The sequence below is a fragment of the Chaetodon trifascialis genome, chromosome 19, assembly GCF_039877785.1.
Source record: "Chaetodon trifascialis isolate fChaTrf1 chromosome 19, fChaTrf1.hap1, whole genome shotgun sequence".
Taxonomy (NCBI): domain Eukaryota; kingdom Metazoa; phylum Chordata; class Actinopteri; order Chaetodontiformes; family Chaetodontidae; genus Chaetodon; species Chaetodon trifascialis.
Genome location: NC_092074.1, coordinates 24,048,961 through 24,066,813, shown reverse-complemented (window position 1 = coordinate 24,066,813; position 17,853 = coordinate 24,048,961). Strand labels below are relative to the sequence as shown.

The 17,853-nt window shown below is 46.0% G+C and overlaps 2 protein-coding genes across 6 annotated transcripts in view; both read left to right on the top strand.

Annotated features, from left to right (window-relative positions):
* The first annotated feature begins 351 nt into the window (after positions 1–351).
* Positions 352–12,802, top strand: mboat2b (membrane bound O-acyltransferase domain containing 2b). Its single transcript, XM_070986766.1, has 13 exons — positions 352–681; positions 5,602–5,747; positions 6,040–6,117; positions 6,363–6,458; positions 6,606–6,661; positions 6,750–6,804; positions 7,019–7,202; positions 7,973–8,165; positions 8,597–8,700; positions 8,993–9,057; positions 9,425–9,557; positions 9,951–10,102; positions 10,475–12,802. Exons 1-13 carry the CDS (start codon positions 592–594, stop codon positions 10,644–10,646), a joined length of 1,524 nt encoding a protein of 507 aa, XP_070842867.1. The 5' UTR covers positions 352–591; the 3' UTR covers positions 10,647–12,802.
* A 1,621-nt stretch (positions 12,803–14,423) lies between these two features.
* The window catches only part of kidins220b (kinase D-interacting substrate 220b), a 20,846-nt gene continuing 17,416 nt past the window's right edge, over positions 14,424–17,853 (top strand). For 4 of the 5 annotated variants that reach the window (XM_070986765.1, XM_070986762.1, XM_070986763.1 and 1 more), the window contains exons 1-5: positions 14,457–14,587; positions 16,972–17,127; positions 17,317–17,415; positions 17,574–17,672; positions 17,810–17,853. The exon at positions 17,810–17,853 is cut by the window's right edge and continues 55 nt beyond it. In XM_070986765.1, coding sequence (XP_070842866.1) covers positions 16,996–17,127; positions 17,317–17,415; positions 17,574–17,672; positions 17,810–17,853 — 374 coding nt within the window. In that variant the 5' untranslated portion in view covers positions 14,457–14,587; positions 16,972–16,995. Of the gene's footprint in view, positions 14,588–16,971; positions 17,128–17,316; positions 17,416–17,573; positions 17,673–17,809 lie in introns of all 5 variants that reach the window. The other variant, XM_070986764.1, reaches the window with a different exon arrangement.

The window sequence follows — 17,853 nt, the reverse complement described above, 5'->3', positions numbered from 1 at the left end:
ACGCACCTGGACACAACAATAAAATCACAACAACCAACGTTTTTTTATTGAGGAAACTCCACATCATTGACTAATAACAACATATAATATAATATAATATAATATAATATAATATAATATAATATAATATAATATAATATAATATAATATAATAAATCTCCAGTGTGTGAAGAACGACTCAAACAAATCAAACAATTAACACAAAGAGTCAAACATGGACATTCTGCAGCCAATCAGAGGCCTGTTTGATTGATTATGGACAATCATCAACCAGAGACATTAGCAAGCAATGCAACAAAGACCTCAGGACAGAGGAGGGACAGAAAGAAATGAAAGAGAAAGGACAGAGATGGATGTGGAGGGGAGAAGACAGAGGGGGCATGAGGAGGAGGAGGGGGAGACAGACAGACCGAGGAGGAGGAGGAGGAGGAACAGGAAGAAGACGAGGAAGGAGCATCAGCAGCAGGACACAGACACGCAGACAGACACACACACAGACAGACTGTCGGCGGATCACGGAGCCTCCGCCGCCGCCTCTGAGCTGCTCCAGCCGGACACAGAAGCAGCAGACCCGGCCGCAGACACGGAGCCATGGCCGCTGAAGACGTCCGATCCACGGCCTGCACCGGCTCCAGCCTCCTGCAGCCGGTCAGCGAGATCACCAACCTGCCGCTGGACCAGGTAAGACCCACATCTCCTGCACACCGCCCGAGCCCGGAACCCCGGAGCCCCGGAGCTCGGAGCTCCGGCGTCCCGGGGCGGAGACCGGCTGCGGGGTTTCAGATTCTCGGCGTTAAATGCGACACGTTCGGCCGGAGGGTGCAAGAAAAGCGAGAGGCAGAGCGAGCGGATCAGACAGGCGCTGCAGCCAGCGTCTGTCCAAAATGGATGGAGGCCTCGTATCGGTGCACAGAGTCCAGCATCTGAGATCCTGAGGCACATTTGAACGATGGACACAGTCCGGGTTCGGGTTTTGAGCCCGTGGAGGCTCGTGCTGGTTTCCTGGGATGGAGGGAGTCCTCGTGTTCACTCCGGATGCTGGTCTCTGTGTTCATGTGCTCACAGCACATGAACACACGGTTTCTTCTGCTTGTGATTAGTCAGAATGAGCAGTGAGGTCGAGTCTCCTCAGGGCCTCTGGTCCTGATCCAGAGTCTCCAAGAGACTTCTCTCCTCTAAACTTCTCACGTGTCAATAACTAATAACTGATCGAATGATCGATATCTGTCTGAAAATCAAAGATATTACATTAAAGTCCAGCAGCTGGAAACAGGTTCACGTGTCAGTTTGTTCTTCTTTAAATCATCTGACGACCCCTCAGCTTGACCTGCTGACCCTCAGGAGGGGCCCGAACCTGACGTTAGTACATGAAGTATGTAAAGTACCTCCACCTGCAGCAGCTCCACCTGCAGCAGCTCCACCTGTACAGTGAAGCTTCAGTATGAACAAAGTGATGAAGTCACAGAATCAGAGATCAGACACAGGAGACATTTTACTGCACACACAGTACTTTTACTGCATGAAGCTGACTGTACTGCTGTACTTTTACTGCATGAAGCTGAGAGTCCATGTGCACGTTTACTTCAGTGGGACTATGAAGGCAGGACTTTTACTTGTATTTGTTATTGTTAACATATTAACATAAGAGTACTTTTACTGCAGTAGACGATCTGAATACTGCTTCTCATAAAGTGTCTGGTTGGTAATGACCGCGTCTTTGTCTTCATATAATCAGTGTCTGCCTTTGACTTTATTAGAGATGATGTTAAACTGCCCTCAGATTGGATTCATGAGTCCTCAGTGGACCACGGTGGACGACTGAAGGGTCGACTGGCAGACGCGTGCGCAGAGGGAGCAGCTCCTCGTCCACAGACGTCCTTTAAGACGTCCTTTAAGACGTCCTTTAAGACGTCCTTTCAGTTAAAACACATGTTGAGTTTTGATGGAGACCAGGAGAAGAATGAGAAGTAAACGAGAGGCGGCTCGAGCACCGAGCTCGTCATCTGTGGAGAGTCTGTTTCACTGCTCAGCTGGTCCACAGTGTTCCAACATCACCAGTAACTCACTGGTTTCAAACCAGCGAGTCACTAAACCAGGTTCCACCTTCAAACTGAACTAATGTCTTAGCTGGTAAAGACTTTACTGATGGGTTAATCTGTGGCAAAGACACATCTGTCCCTCTGTCCAATCCAGAACCATCAGCTATGTAAACAGGAAGTCACTGTAGCATCACAAGCTAGCAGAGTTTTAGAGGCTCAACGCTAAATCTTTGTAAACGTAGACGTTTGATTTGTGTCTGTCTGCACACACACACACAAAGATTTCACACATTTACAATGATTTGATTATGCTAAGCTAACATCGGCGACTCATTGGCGAGTCAAATGTTTTTAGCATAACATTTGCTAATGTGATGTATGTTTTGTTATTTTAGTGAAATTGATTTAAAATCTTCCAGATCGAGTCAGTATTAAACAGCATTCGTCAGGTTTCAGGTCAGACATGTCGACTGGACTCCAGATTTCCTCTTTGAGTCTAAACGCGTCAGATATTAGCATGCTAACTTAGCTTTGTCAGTTAGCTACAGCACAGTCGTACCTGCAGTTCGTGTCTGTAAATATTTAGTAAGACCTCGTCTCTGTGGAAGAACGAGTTTACGAGCTGCAGCCTGATTTAATTCACCGATGATCAAACTGAACTCAGTGAGCGCTGACGTTAGCATGACGCTAAGCTTCAACTGACGACTGCAGGTTTTCAACAAAACACGGAGGACCGTCCAGTTTACTAAACATGTTTCTGAACAGTCTGAAGTTTGTTTTTCTGTCTTTATCCACCGTCTGTGAGTCCAGGGTCCGGATGAGAACGTGGACCTGGACTTGCTCCGTCTGTTTGTGGTTTGGACCACGTGTTGATGATGCTTTCTCCTCCATCATCTGGTCCTGAACTCATTAATCACAGCTGAGTTTCTAATTAACTCCGATCGTCTCCTCTGTGATTTAACGAAGGCAGTCGATGCTTTGGGAGCAGACGGAGGAGGAGGAGGAGGAGGAGGAACCATCAGGAGTCATTTTTCTCCTCAGCGGCGGCAGAACGTCCGACTGTAATCGCTCAGTTTACACAGCGTTCATTATTAATGAGCAACACATCAACAAGCGTCGCCTGTTTCACTCGACCGCTGGATCAGATGTTACGCTGCTCAGACTCTCTGTGGTGTCGCCGTTTCAGCTGCTGTCAGCCTGAGAGACGGCAAACTGTCCACAGAGTCCAGGACAAACAGACAAGCTGCAGCTGTGAGACTGAGACCGTGTCTGACTGAAGAACCAGCTCAGACCTGATCCCTCAGGCCACTTCATGTGGTCTGAGGGTGGTCAGCAGATCACAGATCAGAAGACGGGAAAAGAGATCGTTCTGACATTTTTAGATGAAACTGAGGAATTATTCACCGGAACAGTTTCTGTTGACGAGCTGATTCATCGATCGATCGCTTCGGCTCTAATGGAGCTCAGTTAAACTTTGATGTTAATTGTTTCATATTGCATCATCACAGAGATTCAGGAGTGTCCTCAGATCCTACTCGGTCTGAGTCCAAGTCCTGGTTCTGGTTCTGAGACCAGAACTGTCACTGAACCGAGTGCCAGGATTCCGCTTCAGGAGCGATCTGAGGAACGATCCACAGACGGGTCAGAGCGAGCCGACAGACGCCGCGGAGATGAATACAGACGTGAAGATGTCGCCTCGAACGTGGCTGAACTTAAAGCTGCTGAGCATCAGTCGCCTCTAATTGAACAGACTTCAGCAGAGACACGAGACGACTGCGAGTCCTCCTGATTAAACATGAAGAATTGAGTTTGATAAGAAGACGTTTGTCCTCCACAGACTAATAAACTGCTGCTGCTGCTTTAATGAACATCCTCCTCCCGTCATCCATCTCTTTCTTGTTGGTCGCAGGGACACTCCATCATGTTGGAGGTCGTCTCCTCTTCACTCCTCATTTACTCCTTTTAGCTGCGTGACCTCCGATCAGCGCAGGACGAGAAGAAGAATGACTGTAATTCTTCTTCTGCTGCTTTAAAGCCGACAGACAAAAGAGATGCTGAGCCGCTCTGTTCTTTATATGTTGTGTTAATCACAGCAGAAAAGGAAAACCTCATTTCCCGTCTCTAGGTGAGACCTGGTGTGACTGTGAGGACTTGCGTGTCATCTTGGACGATCAGCTGTCCTTCATTCCTGGGACACCCAGCGTCAGGAGGTGGTGCAGGTTCTGGTCCGGGCTCTCATCCTACTGTTCCTGGTGTTCCTGCCCTCAGACCTCCATCAGACCTTGCAGCTCATCCAGCATGCTGCTGGTCTCCACCCTGTTCCAGTCCTCCACCCCTGCACTGGCTGCTCACATCAGACTGAAGACACTGGTCTAGGTCCAGGTCCAGCATACATCCAGGACCTGGTCAAACATTCCCCTCAGACCGTCCACAGAGCATATGAGATGAAGCTAAAATCAATCCTAAAACAAAGGTTCAGTCATTCAAAGTGGAGAAATGTGAGCAGAGCTTTGCATCCGTCCAGCTGTGAGGACGTCGGTGAGGATGTCAAAGCGATGATGATGATGGTTTGAGTGTTTAAAGCTCAGCATTGATGGTGTCCTAGCAAAATTCCTCAGATGGTCGTAACTAAGCTGGAGATAACCTCGTCAGCTTGAGTCAAAGAGCACTTCCTGTTTCCTGACGTTTGGTTTGACATTAACTGATGAAGAGAGGGCTGGATCAATGATCAATGGATCAGTGATAAAGATCTGTTCGATCAGAATGTCAACAAGAAAGTTTGCTGACGTCAATATTTTAGTGGTTGGACACAGGCAGTCTTCAGATGTGCTGGGACACAGCTTGAGGACGAAGAACTGTTAATGATTGAGATCAACAAGGGGGGGACGGTCAGGAGGCCGAGGAGCATCTGAGGAGCGTCACGTTTAAAGAGACCAAACTTCATCAAACAGCAGTCGAGACTTCAGTGACAGAATGAGGAGCAACAGTTTTTGACTGGATCTCAGAGTTTATCCTGAAGAAGATGTTCCTCACGAGGCGACTCAGCATTTAAACGAGCTTTTTAACCTGAATGAAAGCAGACAAACACCTGACCTTCCTCACCTGTTTCTCTAAAGAAACCATCAGCTTGTTCATTTGCTGATCATCCACCTGAAGCTCCATCTTCCTCCACCTGCTCCACCCTCCATCCTCTACCAGTGATGTTTTAGAAGGTGCAGCAGAGTCTGAGTCTGTCAGCAGCAGTGGATGAAACTGAAGCGTGATGCATGAGGAAGAAGGAAGATGAAGAAAATCTGACACATCATGACGTTCATGATGGGAACGTCATGAGCTCTGCTGGCGTCGGGTCAGAAAGCGACGGACTGCAGCAGTAGATATTTTTGCAGCCGTGCTGTTGTGTGAGGTGATCTGTCTGGTGGACGGCAGGTCGTAGCTCAGAGACTATAAATATCTGCTGAAGGTCTAATTTTATCAGCAGAGACGTCAGAGAGATGACGACGGTGAAAAACCTCAGACGGACTTCTGAAACCATCTTTTGTGTCTTTTCTCTCTCTGTCTGCAGGTAAACTTTGTGGTGTGTCAGCTCTGTGCTTTGCTGTCGGCCTTCTGGTTTCGTCTCTTCCTTCATCCCAGTAAAACCAGTCCCTTCATCAGGCATGTGGTGGCAACTTTGCTGGGACTCTACTTCGCCCTCTTCTGCTTTGGGTGGTAAGATGGACGCCGTCAGTCACTTCTGAACTGCTTTCACTTAAGAAGAAAATGTTAGAAACTGTAGCGTTAGCATGTAGGCTAACTGCTAACGTTAGCTTGTTTAGCGTGATTGTGTCATCAAACTAAAGTGATGTTAAAACACTGAATGTCCTTAAAGATTCGTAGATGTCGCTGCTGGACATCGAATTCTCTGACAGGAAGTAGAAATGAACAATGAATGAATTCTGCTTCACCGTCGGGAGGTTGGTTGTGTTTGGAGGACAACCTCTGCGTGTCCTCTGTCTTCCAGGTACGCCCTTCACTTCCTGGTTCAGAGTGGACTCACCTACGGCGTCATGATCCTGACCGGAGTCGAACACATGCACAAGTAAGATCGGGAAGTCCTCATGTGACGGTTCGTCATCGTCTCTTGCGGTCTTCAGCGCAGATGGTGTTGTAATGGCGGTGGTTGGATATGTCAGATGTGCATGTTCTTAAATCTCCACCTCCACTGCTCCACCTTTTCGCTGCAGCTGTGATGCCCCCTGCGGCCTGCAGGGGGCACTGATAGCGCTGTGTCTGGATGAGTCTGATCCGTCACTCGTTCTCTTCACCTGCTGTCTGTGGTTTCAGGTACTGCCTCCTGGTGGCGCTCAGCTATCTGAGTCTGTGTCAGATCACTCGAGTCTACGTCTTCGACTACGGCATGTACTCCGCCGACTTCACGGGGTGAGACCGGTCCTTCCTGTGCACACACCTGTCCACCTGAAATACACCTGGCCTCAGACAGCCGCCCTGCTTCACAGTGAACTCTGAGTGTGAAGGTCTTTGGGCATTTCTCAGTTCTAACCCTCACTGCTCTCGTTCTGTCTACAGCCCCATGATGGTGATCACTCAGAAAATCACCAGTCTGGCCTTTGAAATCCACGACGGTAAACAGACAGCATCCTCACATGTGCTGCGCTTGTTGGAAGGTGGATTTTTGCAGTTCTTATATCAGATTTGATTTTTCTTGCACAGGAATGGCACGAAAAGAAGAACATCTGACGCCAGGACAGAAGATTTTAGCCATCAGGTTTGTGTCTAACTGTAAAGTTTAGAGTTAGGTTAGGAATAAAGAGATACAGCATGACTCTGGACTAGTACCACACCTCCCAGTGTAGAAACCAGAGCCTTACTGGTTCACTACTAAATGTGTGTGTGTGTGTGTGTGTGTGTGTGTGTGTGTGTGTGTGTGTGTGTGTGTGTGTGTGTGTGTGTGTGTGTGTGTGTGTGTGTGTGTGTGTCAGGAGGATGCCAAGTCTGCTTGAGTACTTTAGCTACAACTGTAACTTCATGGGGATCTTGGCCGGACCCACCAGCTCCTTCAATGACTACATCGCCTTCATCGAGGGAGACCCCCGTCGTCATAGAGACCAGGAGGCCGACAGGAAGTCCCACAGCACGCTGAGGCAAAGCGAGCCGTCGCCAAACGTACGACACATGACCCCAAACACTGTCAGCAACACAAGCATCAGTCCGTTAATTGAGCGTCTCCTCACAGATGTGAAGTTACTGAATTAAGGTTGAAAGAGACAAGGACGAGTGCGGAGGAAGAGGAAAGGTCAATGTCTGAGAGCAGAGGAGTTAGCAGTCGAGCTAAAACTCAGAGTCAGTCACACCTAAGAAAGTTTCCCCCTCAGAGTGAGACGCTGCTCTGCAACATGAGCAGGCTGATGTGATGAAGCACAGCAGACTTCAGTAAAGGAAACATCTGCATTTGATCAGGTTCGTGTCACTGATACCTGTCCAGTAAAGTGTGGCCGGATCACTACGATCTTCTGTAGAACAGCGAGTCATCGTCTGCATAATGGCTGATTTCGTCCGATGAACATGTTTGTATCTGTGATGTATGTCAATGTCTCATTCAGTGAATACACGATGAAGAGGTTTTGTCTGAATCACTGCTGTGTTGATGGTGCTGGTGTTTCACTGTGCTTCATGCAGAAAGATGTTGAGGAAGTCGTCGTCTGGGTCAGCCATCAGTTTGAATCCAGACAGCTGCAAACACTGATTTCTGCTCTCAGAGCCTTTTAAAGCTCTTCCTCCTGTTGTGAAACCAGAGCAGGTCTATTCATAATTCAGAGGAGTGACGATGATGAGATGTCCACTCAGTGACGAAGCTCCCTGTTAGACCTGCTCTCAGCGTCACGTAGAAAACCACAATAAACTGCAGTAGAATAAACGTCTCTGTGTGTCCTCAGATGGAGGTTGTCCGGAAAGTGGCCACCTCCTTCTTCTGCCTCCTGGTGTTTCTGTCGGTGTGTAAAGTTTTTCCCGTGGAACGAAACATTGACGATGACTTCATCGCCAACATGCCGTTCTACGCTCAGGTGGTCTACCTGTACCTGTCCATGCTGACCACCAGACCCAAGTACTACTTTGTCTGGACGCTCGGTAGGTGTCTGAAACTGTGTCCTCTGCTTTTGTCTTTCTTCACATGCTTTCTTTTTTCTCTTCAATCTTTCCTCTATTTGTGTTTTCATTTCATGTTTTGTGCACATAAAATTAACATAAAGTACACAAGTTGTGTAGAAACGACAACATTCAATAACTGTCCTCAATATCGCTTCAAGAGTAGCTTCACGCCTCCTGAAAGTCTCGTTTTTGCTGACCTTGTTTAACTTCCCACCGTGCTGCAGTGGTCTCCAGGTGTACTCCAGGTCACTGTGACATCACTGTTAGGTGTGGCTACAGGTGCACCAGAACACCTGCCGCTTCCCAATGGCTTCAAAGCCCATAAACATCAGTCCAGACTCTCGAGCGTGTAAGACGGGACCTGTTTCACCTGTCTAACACGTCTCTTTCTAATCTCATTTTAAACGCAGCTGATGCCATCAACAACGCCGCCGGCTTCGGCTTCAACGGCTACAACGATGATGGCTCTCCTCGCTGGGACCTCATTTCCAACCTGAGGATCCTCAACATCGAGGTTTGTCGGGGTTCTGGACTTTAGTCAATAAATAATGAAGGGGGTTTGTAAATAACATCCCACATGTATGAGAAGAGCTCACGTCTGAGTACAGTCTGATTTTAAATTTTTACTTTTTTAATAGCTTCTTTTTAATAAATGTGTCACGCACCAACCTCACCAAAGCGAATTCCTCTTATGTGTAAAATCGTACTTGGCAATAAAGCTCCTGATTTCTGATTCTGATTTAAATATATTTCTCTATAATATTGACTTCATAAATCTAAGTCAGATTTTCTCTGTTTTGTTTCAGTTAGCCACCAGTTTCAAAGTGTTCCTCGACAACTGGAACATTCAGACGGCACATTGGCTCAAAAGGTTTGAACACATTTTGTGTTTTTATGTTTGCATCAGATTCTACAATCTCCAAATTCACCCTGACAGATTTGATTTTTAAATAAAGTTCTGTGGGTTTCAATGACGCTTGAACAATACTGTATGAGCTAAATTGATTTGAAGAACTGTTTTAGCTCAACACCACTTCAAGCATGAACCAGCAGCTAGCTTTAGCTTTAGCTTTAGCTTTAGCTGTTGGCCAGGTTAATGCATGAAGATGTCACAGTGAGACCAAACTGTTCAGGAGGATTTTTGATGCAAACCAACACATCCAGCACGAAATAAATATCAGTTTCATTAACAGGTACCTGAAGTAAATGATTCAACTTTTTCAACCTCTGGTTGGCAGGGTGTGTTACGAGCGATGTCCCTACCACCCAACGGCAGCCACCTTCATCCTGTCAGCCATGTGGCACGGAGCTTATCCAGGCTACTACCTCACCTTCCTCACCGGCATCGTCATTACGCTGGCTGCTAGAGCGGTGAGCTGTCCTCGCTAACTCTTAGCCGTTAGCTTAGGAACCCTCTAAGTGTTTGCCAATGAACCTGCAAACTGTTGACTGCACTAACAAACTGTTAGCGTTAGCTGATGAACCTGGGACTAACTGTTAGATGATGAGGCCACTGAAGCATTAGCATTTTGTGTGATGCTTCATGCTAAAGCTTCAGCATTCATTGTGATGAGGTGAAGGAGGCCTCATGCTAAGATGTAAGCATACATCGTGCTCATGGGTAAATCCTTTAGCATGCTATGTTAGTTAAATGACAGTTGTGTCAATGCTAACAGCTTAGCATGCGTGATCTTAGGGTTCATGTTAAATGATTCTGTACTTTTCCTGCTCGCAGCTATTTGAAAAAGCGTTTTGTGCTCTCAGGTCAGACACAACGTTCGGCCGTACTTCCTGCAGTCACCCGCCCACAAACTGGTCTATGATGTCATCACATGGGCGGCCACTCAGATCGCCATCTGCTACACAGTGGTGCCTTTTGTCCTGCTGTCTGTGGGTCCATCCATCAAGTTTTACAGGTCAGTAAGTCAAGTTTAACTTTCACAAACACACTGCGGTGATAATTATTATTGAGGATTTCTGGTGACTTGTGTCTGGAATGTAAACAAAGATGGCCGTCTCATTAAATCCCTCATTAAGGCAACATGAATAAAATGTTTTGACCATTTCCACCTTCACACCACCAATAATCAGAAACAGATCTCAACACTGGATAACTCTTCAATCTCTGTGTAAAAATTAGATTTGAATCCTGGGAAGCGTTCTCTTTAGCTGTTTGACGGCTCGAAGTTGTTGGAATGGTCCGGATCATCTGTTTGATTTTGGTGTGGGATCAGATCACCTGAAGTCTCTTCTCACCTTCACCTGTGGCTTCCTCCCTCCTCTCGCAGATCATGGTACTTCAGCCTTCACATCGGCTGCGTTCTGTTGGCCGTGGCGTTGCCTGTCAAACCGAGACATCTCCGTCTCAAAGACCAGCAGAGGAACCTTCTCCAGGAGCCGGTCCAGCACCACCTGGAGGCTTCAGACAGCAACTGCAGCCAGAAGGAAAAAACCACATGAGACAGAGGACAATCGTGTACAATGTTGTGTTTCCATTGCTTGTATAGAAAGACAAGGAGGTGAGCCATATGAAACAGACCTTCCTCCTGTCTGAGGTACAGAAACAATGGTCGCGACACCAAGTTAAAATACTGTATTATTTGAATTCACAGGACTGAATTTTGAAGGCCTGTGTTGTACTTGATGAGGTGTTTTCCCACAAAACTTTGTCTTTTCAAGGAAGTACGACTGCCTGGACTGAAACTTCCATAACCAACAGAAAGAACATTTTTAGGCTCAGGTGGCAGTTTCAGATGAATCTGCAAAACCGGAGGGTATAAATACATATATATACTGTAAGTTCATGTGGCGCAGCTGTTCATGGAACAGACAGGCTGCCCTGAACCGTCATGGCCACCCCTGTAGTGCTGAACAGGCTCAATTTTATTTCCAGTCAGAAACCTGCTGACTGTCCATCTGCAGACATGAATGAATAAAGGGAGGAATAAATGAGAGGATTAATGGGGAAATGGCTGAAGGGGTGATTGAACAAGTACGTTAAAGGAAGTTCATTCTATGAGGGCATAAAGAGCAAGTGGGCGACTAGATGAGTGTGATTAAAGAGTGAAGGTGAACGAATGAATGAGCAGGCCAGTTAGTGCATTAAACAATGAACAAAGAGGCAGAAAAGGTTCAGATGATCCTCCACGTTCCTCCCAGACTGTCGTCATAATGTTTTAAACCACGACATTACAGTGTTCACAGACGTGAGTTTGGAGAAAGTGCCAATAATTATTCCACTCAATCGCCTTAGTTTGGTTTTTTAAGAAACGTGTTGAGAAGTGCTGCTTAGCAGGATCAGTACTGAACTCTGGATGTGCGAGTGAGGAGGACGTCGTGTTTACATTTGTAGATGTCACTTTTTGTCAAGTTCTTATTTATGTAATTTATGTGATTCCAGACAGACTGTGTTTAGATGTAAGATGTGATTCAGCTGGAGGAAACGCTCAGATCAGGTTCCCCTTCCATGAACTCACACAGCAGCAGGAATTAGACTCAACAGTTTGTTCAATGAAGGCGTTAGCTCGTTCAGTTCAGAAGCCAAAACACGTTAGCTAACCTGGTTCAACACAGCAGCTGAACTAATCTGGTTTACAGTAGTCAACAGGTCTGTTTAGCAGGTAACAGGCTAATTAAAGGCTCAGTGTAGGAGTTATCTAGTTTGGTTCAGTTCATGCTTTTGGTTTGAAGCTCAGTTTGCCTTGTTTTAGCTAACAACTCACTGTAGATGCTAAAACTGTTTGCTTTGGGCTAGCTGCTTTCAAATGAAAACTAAAACAGCTCAGTGTCAAAGCTAAAACTGTTTCGTACAAGTTATTTGTTAGTTAAATTAAACATAAATGCTGGTTAGACTAGCTAAGCTAACAGTTCACTGAGAAAGCGAACATGGTCACACCTAAAGAGTCTGGTTTAGTTTAGCTAACAGGCAGCTTAGCAGGAAGATGAGCTCGCTTCAGATTAACTAACACTTCATTAAAGCAGTTGTTACAGGTTCACACATTAGTTTAGCTAAAAGGTTTGTTTTGTGTTGGCTTAGAGCTCAGAGCAGAAGCCAAACCAGTTAAAGTTAGCTAAAGGTTAAAGCAGTTGATTTGGGTTAGCTAACAGGACACAGTAGAACCAGTAGGTCCAGTTTTGCTAATGGTTCAGCTCGTTAGCTTAAGTTCCCTCTTGCTGCTGTAAAAGTTATTTTCAGATGAGCTTTGAGGTTTTGGTTTCATAAGTGGAAAAACATTCATTATTTTGCACCAGCTTCTTCCTCCATCGATATTTCTTTAAGATGGCGCGTCGTGCCATGTTAGCGCCGACACTGTAAGGCTGTAGCCCGGCGTTCATCTTCAGCATCACTTTCCACCACAGCTGCTTTGTTAATGTCTCCTCAGAATCAGGAAAGCACATTTCTTAGTTTTCCTGTCTTTCTTAAATGTTAACGAGACCTGGTTGAGAATGTGACGTTGCTGATGATTTCAGAGGCTGCAGAAGTTATTTGACATGATCCATTTTCATGTTCTCACAGCGAACAGCCGCCTGTCTGTAGGTTTGATATGGACAGTATGTTTGTCTGTTTTTTGTAAATTATGTGATTAAAACTTGGATTTTTTTGACACTTGACGTTACAAGTGTGTCCTGTGGTTATTGATAATCTTTGAGTGTACAGCCATGGTGAAGCTGTCAATCATCGATCCATTTTCATTCCAGTCATCACGTGTGATCACGAGCTCAGTGGAGTGACCCAGAGGAGGAAATGAAGGAAACTCATTTCAGCCGCCGTGTCCATAAAACATCTGGAGACAACATGTTGTTCCTCTGGTCAAAAGGAGCCATGTGATCAGGGTGGATGGACGCCTTCTCATTGTGGACATGTGACAGACCCAGAACACACTGGAGGGATTTTCCCATCAGGCCTTGGGATTCCCCAGCAGAAGCTGGAGGGAGTTGACAGGGAGGAGGACACGTGGGCTGCTGCCTCCGTCGAAGGACCTTCATCAGCAGCATGAAAACGGACGGAGAAGAAGCAGAGAGAGAATCACGGCAGGATGGAGGTTTGTCTGCCGTGACGGTGTCGACAGTGTGTCTCTGAGAAGCAGCAGCTCATCTGAACTGATCACCTCAGCAGATCCCTGATGGGGTCCTCTCTCCTGAAGGAGATCAGTGGGTGGAGGTTCAGGTCTGAATCATAACACACAGGCGGCTCCTTGGCACATGGCTGGACTCCCTCTGGAAATAATATGGAGCCGAGACACAGTGTTGGACCTGTACTTTGGCGGGGTGAGACAGGAAGATAAGACCTGGCCTGTAATACACTCTGTGCACTTTAAACTGTAATAAACTGATCCTGGAGCAGGCTGAGCGAGCCGCTCACACTCTGCTGCGCCAGTAATAAGTCCTTCTGTTGACTCCACTGATAATAAACTGAATAATAACAAACTCTCATGTGGTCAAAGAACTGAAGCCAGATCGATTCAAGGCACAAATATTCTGATATAACAGAAGCAGATGATTAAAACCAACAGGAAGAGGACCAATTGTTAAAATCAAAAAACAAACAAACAAAACAGTCAATATTCAGGATTGTTACTGCACATTTTTGTGAGAAACACGACAAGACGTAAAAACAGACGAGGACAGCCCCATCAAGGGCCAAGTTGTCAGTTTAATAGATCAATAGAGTAATTGATCAGCTGATCGACAGAGAAAAGGACCTCTTTGGATTAATTTCCTCCTCCGGCTGCGTGCCAGCTTTACTCTCTTTCATTCTCTTAATCAATAATAAGCTGAATATGTTTTGGTCTGCTTCATCAAACTGTGGTGGCATGTCGTATTTTCTAATACTGATCGATCGAAAAATGATTCGCAGATTCAGCAATAATGAAAATGATCACGGGCGCAGCCATAGTTCCTTTTCTAGTCGTTCGCAGAAAACAACACCTACAAAATAAGTTACCGTCCAGCTTCCGCTTGCTCGTTCAGTGAAACCAAAACAAAATATGAGTCTGAATGAAGTTCAGAGTAAATTATGTGTGGTTGTCAGGCTCTTGTTGGAGGTGAGGATGAATTGAATGATCAGCAAAAATAGAGTTATTCCTTTAAAACTGTTTGGATTGCTCGTTTTCTTAAGCTAAATGCAGTGGGCGCTGAGTTTGGTTTTATTTTGACAGCAGTGAACGGAAGTGCGGGCGTGATTTTGGCGCGCTTGGCGCAGCGACGGGCTGTGGTTGGCCGTCTCTGTGCTCGGGTGTTCTGATCAAAGATGGCCGCTGTTGTTACGGATGGAGAATGAGCTCAGGCTGACATCCCACACAGGCCGAGGACACGCAGACAAACCCGCCCATCAACAGGCACCGAAACCCGGCTGCACCCGAACCCGAGGCGCCGAAACCGAATCCAATTCTCTTCTCAAGGTAAAATCGGTTCTTCCTTTGGTTTTTATCGTCAGCATCTTCTGCTGCCATCGATGAATATTTGATTGACACTTGTCACGTCGTGGAATCGACCAGAATATATCAGAATGTCCGTTAAATGTTTGGTATGTGAGACTTCAGGGCCGATTAAAGCCTTAATTTGATTTTTAGTCCCTTTAGTTTGATGTCGTTTGACGTTTAATGACGATTTTAAATCAGTGAACCGTGTCTGAAGGTTATTGAGGAGACTGTTGAGATAAAAGAAGAAAAGAGAAACGACAAGAGAAGAAGAAAAAAGAAAAGAGAAGAAGAGAGAAGAAGAGAGAAGCTAATGAAGACTATAGACAGGAGAGAGACTGTTAGTGTGCTAATGACATGTTCACACTGACATGTGAACAACGTCACTGTTAGCATGTTATTATGAACATGTTAACGTCGTCATGTTGGTCAGACTCAGGGCGGCGCCTCCTCCTCTTCTTCTTCTTCTTCTTCTTCTTGCTTCTGTGTCGAAGCTCTGCGGCAAATACGTCACGTTAACATGAGCTCAGGTGTGTCTGCAGGGCTTTAATTCACCTGTTTGACCACTTTAATTAGAAAAAAAATCACCAAAAACCACGTAAAAAGAAGAAAGAGTGAAGAAAATGATCAGACAGGTCAGAAATGGTGCAGTTATTGATAGATTATCGGTATTGATTGGCCTCACTGAATGTGGATCTGGTCTCTCTAGTCTGACCCCGAAGAAGCAAAATGTCTCATTTAAGTTATTTTCCCTCACCAATGACATCTGTGATCAATAGTTTCCTTGTAACTGAGAAAATGTCCATCAATGAACTGATTATCAGCTTATTATCAGTTAATTCTCACTGATCAGTGAAGAACACCTGATTCCAGCCTCCACCTGTTGAAGCACCTGCGTCAGGTGTTTGTCCCCTGACGACTAATCAATAACCAATAAGAAAGATATGAATCAGTCTCTGCTCAGCTGATCTCAGATCAGTTTCCTGAACTCTCATTGTCAGCTGTTGAGTTTCTGTCAGAGCAGGAATGTGTGTCAGAGCAGTTTACTGCGCACGCACGCACACACACACATGCACGCACACACACACGCGCGCACACACACACACACACACACACACACACACACACACACACACACACACACACACAGTGTGGGCTCTTGTTTCTTTGTTCTTCACTCGTCCCTCTCAAATTCAAATTCTCTGTCTCTCTCTTTCTGTCTGTCTCTCTCTCTGGTAAGATAAGATAAGGTAAGATAAGATAAGATAAGATAAGATAAGATAAGATAAGATAAGATAAGATAAAGTTTCAGCCTCCGTGAAGCTTTGGTGAATGATGTGATGGTGGCAGAAGACTGTTTCCATGGTGACAGCTGCTCCTCTGATTGGTGCTTCTCTGCTGGCCTCCAGGAGGATTGTGGGTAGTGTAGTGAAGCTCTGCACAAAGCTTCAGATTAAACTTTATTGATCTCTGGAGGGGAGTTGATGATAAAGATGAATAAAGAAGATTAAGTACTCAATACTACTGCAGTCTGAAAGTACTCAGTACTGCTGCAGTCTGAAAGTACTCACTACTACAGTCTTTAAGTACTCAGTACTACTACAGTCTGAAAGTACTCACTACTACAGTCTTTAAGTACTCAGTACTACTACAGTCTGAAAGTACTCAGTACTACTACAGTCTTTAAGTACTCAATGCTACTACAGTCTTTAAGTACTCAATACTACTGCAGTCTGAAAGTACTCAAAACTACTACAGTCTGAAAGTACTTAATACTGCTGCAGTCTGAAAGTACTCAGTACTACTACAGTCTGAAAGTACTCAGTACTACTGCAGTCTGAAAGTACTCAGTACTACTACAGTCTTTAAGTACTCAATGCTACTACAGTCTTTAAGTACTCAATACTACTGCAGTCTGAAAGTACTCAATACTACTGCAGTCTGAAAGTACTCAGTACTGCTGCAGTCTGAAAGTACTCACTACTACAGTCTTTAAGTACTCAGTACTACTACAGTCTGAAAGTACTCACTACTACAGTCTTTAAGTACTCAGTACTACTACAGTCTGAAAGTACTCAGTACTACTACAGTCTTTAAGTACTCAATGCTACTACAGTCTTTAAGTACTCAATACTACTGCAGTCTGAAAGTACTTAATACTGCTGCAGTCTGAAAGTACTCAGTACTACTACAGTCTGAAAGTACTCAGTACTACTGCAGTCTGAAAGTACTCAAAACTACTACAGTCTTTATGTACTCAGTACTACTGCAGTCTGAAAAGGGATGGAAGGGTAATGACCTCTGACATTCATGTGTTCATTGCTGCTGCTGTCCTCATGTGTTGTCCTGCTGTCTCCTGTCTCTAGGGGGCGTAGAGACGGACAGCAGACATGGACACCACCACGTCCATCAAGATGACCACGCTGGCCATCCAGAACCTGTTCAGCTACGTGGAGGAGGAGAACCTGTCCGCCCTCAAGGCTCACCTGGACCGCTTCAAGGAGGTGGACGGACGCAGCGACGTACGTCTCACAAAGACTCATCGTTGTTTCGTCTCTTTTGTCTTTTTAGATTCGTGTGTTTCATTCGTTCATTCGATGTCTTTGGATCTGTTCTGTTTGTTCTGAACGTGTGTCGTCCTCTTCGCCCGTCTCACTGTCTGTCCTCTGTCTCCTCGTGCTGTCTCTGACCTGTCTGTTGCTCGTCGGCAGAACGGTCAGACGCCCCTCATGCTGGCGGCGGAGCAGGGAAGTCTGGAGATCGTCCAGGAGCTCATCAGGAGGGGGGCCAACGTCAACCTGGACGACGTGGTGAGCGCTGAGTCCTCGTCTGTCCTGCTGTTTTACATGCTGCCAGTGTCTCCGTCCTCCCTGCTGGATGCCGCTGTTGCCGGGAGACGCACCGAGTTAATGGGCAGGTCTCTCGGCGATGGCTTGTTTCCATGGTAACGTGTCTCTGTGTCTTTCAGGACTGCTGGTCGGCTCTGATCAGCGCCGCTAAAGAAGGTCACGTGGACGTGGTGAAGGAGCTGCTGGAGAACAGCGCTTACATTGAGCACCGAGACATGGTGGGACACAGTGCAAAGGCTCATGGGACATGTAGTGGGACGAGGTGGTCACGTTGACCATGTGTTCATCGTGTTCACTCGTTCATCAGAATGATGAAGATTACTTACGTCCAGTGTGTCTCTGTCTCTGCCCTCAGGGAGGATGGACCGCTCTGATGTGGGCGGCCTACAAAGGTCGTGT

Bases quoted from the DNA above. Each gene is read 5' to 3' on its own strand.
- mboat2b (XM_070986766.1), top strand. From the start codon at position 592: ATGGCCGCTGAAGACGTCCGATCCACGGCCTGCACCGGCTCCAGCCTC. The intron at 7,203-7,972 runs GTACGACACATG...GTGTGTCCTCAG, and splicing joins AAAGCGAGCCGTCGCCAAAC to ATGGAGGTTGTCCGGAAAGT. The intron at 9,558-9,950 runs GTGAGCTGTCCT...TTGTGCTCTCAG, and splicing joins TTACGCTGGCTGCTAGAGCG to GTCAGACACAACGTTCGGCC.